At 53.0% G+C, this 1,167-nt stretch overlaps 1 protein-coding gene across 1 annotated transcript; it reads right to left on the bottom strand.

Annotated features, from left to right (window-relative positions):
• Nucleotides 1–551: 551 nt before the first annotated feature.
• Nucleotides 552–998, bottom strand: LOC104527308 (histone H2B 5). The gene has a single exon (XM_010170989.2). The coding sequence runs from the start codon at nucleotides 930–932 to the stop codon at nucleotides 552–554; it is 381 nt and encodes a 126-aa protein (XP_010169291.1). The 5' UTR covers nucleotides 933–998.
• Between the last annotated feature and the right edge of the window lie 169 nt (nucleotides 999–1,167).

The raw sequence follows: 1,167 nt of genomic DNA on the forward strand, positions 1-1,167 counted from the left end.
CCGTTATGGTATAAACATGGACTTTACATCCCATAGCTGCCGACAGACACGGGATGCTTGGCTGTTTGTTGGGGGACACCCAGACAGACCCCGACCCCAACAGTGCCCACCACCCCCGTGTCACACCCAGAACAGGCGCGACTCCCTTTCCCCAGAGGGTTTATATAGTCCCGGTGCGGACCAGAGGGAAAACTGCGCCCCCCAACCTCCCGCGGTGACGTTCACATCCATTCGGACCAATCAGAGCGCAGCAGCGGTTTGAACGGGAAAGCGGCACCAGCAGCCCGAGCAGGAGCCGTTTGGGGTGTCCCAGATCAGGGCAAGAAAAAGCCGCTTTTTGTTAAAATACAGAAAAACAGCCATTTTAAAGATGGTTTTTAAAACACCCAGTAGCCACCACCCCCCAAAACAACCCACAAACCGGGCGGATCTTTAAAAAAAAGATCAAAGATGATTATTTCAACAGCAATATCAGCTCTTTGCTAACAAAGTGGGTGGCTCTGAAAAGAGCCGTTGGGTTAAAGTTGAGCCGAGCGGGTTCCTGGAGTTTTTTACTTGGAGCTGGTGTATTTGGTGACAGCCTTGGTCCCTTCCGAGACAGCGTGCTTGGCCAGCTCACCGGGCAGCAGGAGCCTCACAGCTGTCTGGATCTCCCTCGAGGTGATGGTGGAGCGTTTGTTGTAGTGAGCCAGGCGGGATGCTTCACCCGCGATGCGCTCGAAGATGTCGTTGACGAAGGAGTTCATGATGCCCATGGCCTTGGAGGAGATACCGGTGTCGGGGTGGACCTGCTTCAGCACCTTGTAGACGTAGATGGAGTAGCTCTCTTTCCTGCTCTTGTGCCGCTTCTTATCGCCCTTCTTCTGCGTCTTCGTCACAGCTTTCTTGGAGCCCTTTTTGGGGGCAGAGGTGGACTTTGCTGGCTCTGGCATCCTGACAGCTCTTTCTCTGGGTCTTGGACCTGCTTGGAAAGAACACACACAAAAAAAAATCAAAATCTTTTCTGTTCTTTGCCTTATGCAAATGAGGGATTCAAACACCGCACACGCTCATTGGCTGAGACAACATGCAGCCCCACCCCCCAACCCTCGCCCATGCAAATATCCCGGCTCCAAAACGCAAGCTCTGATTGGATACAGCGCGGTAGTTCGGGGTAATGATTTTAGC

This window comes from Antrostomus carolinensis, unplaced genomic scaffold (genome assembly GCF_000700745.2).
Source record: "Antrostomus carolinensis isolate BGI_N321 unplaced genomic scaffold, ASM70074v2 scaffold36036, whole genome shotgun sequence".
Classification (NCBI taxonomy): domain Eukaryota; kingdom Metazoa; phylum Chordata; class Aves; order Caprimulgiformes; family Caprimulgidae; genus Antrostomus; species Antrostomus carolinensis.

What these genes read in the sequence shown, in the direction of transcription:
- LOC104527308 (XM_010170989.2), bottom strand. Translation starts at nt 932, where the DNA reads ATGCCAGAGCCAGCAAAGTCCACCTCTGCCCCCAAAAAGGGCTCCAAG.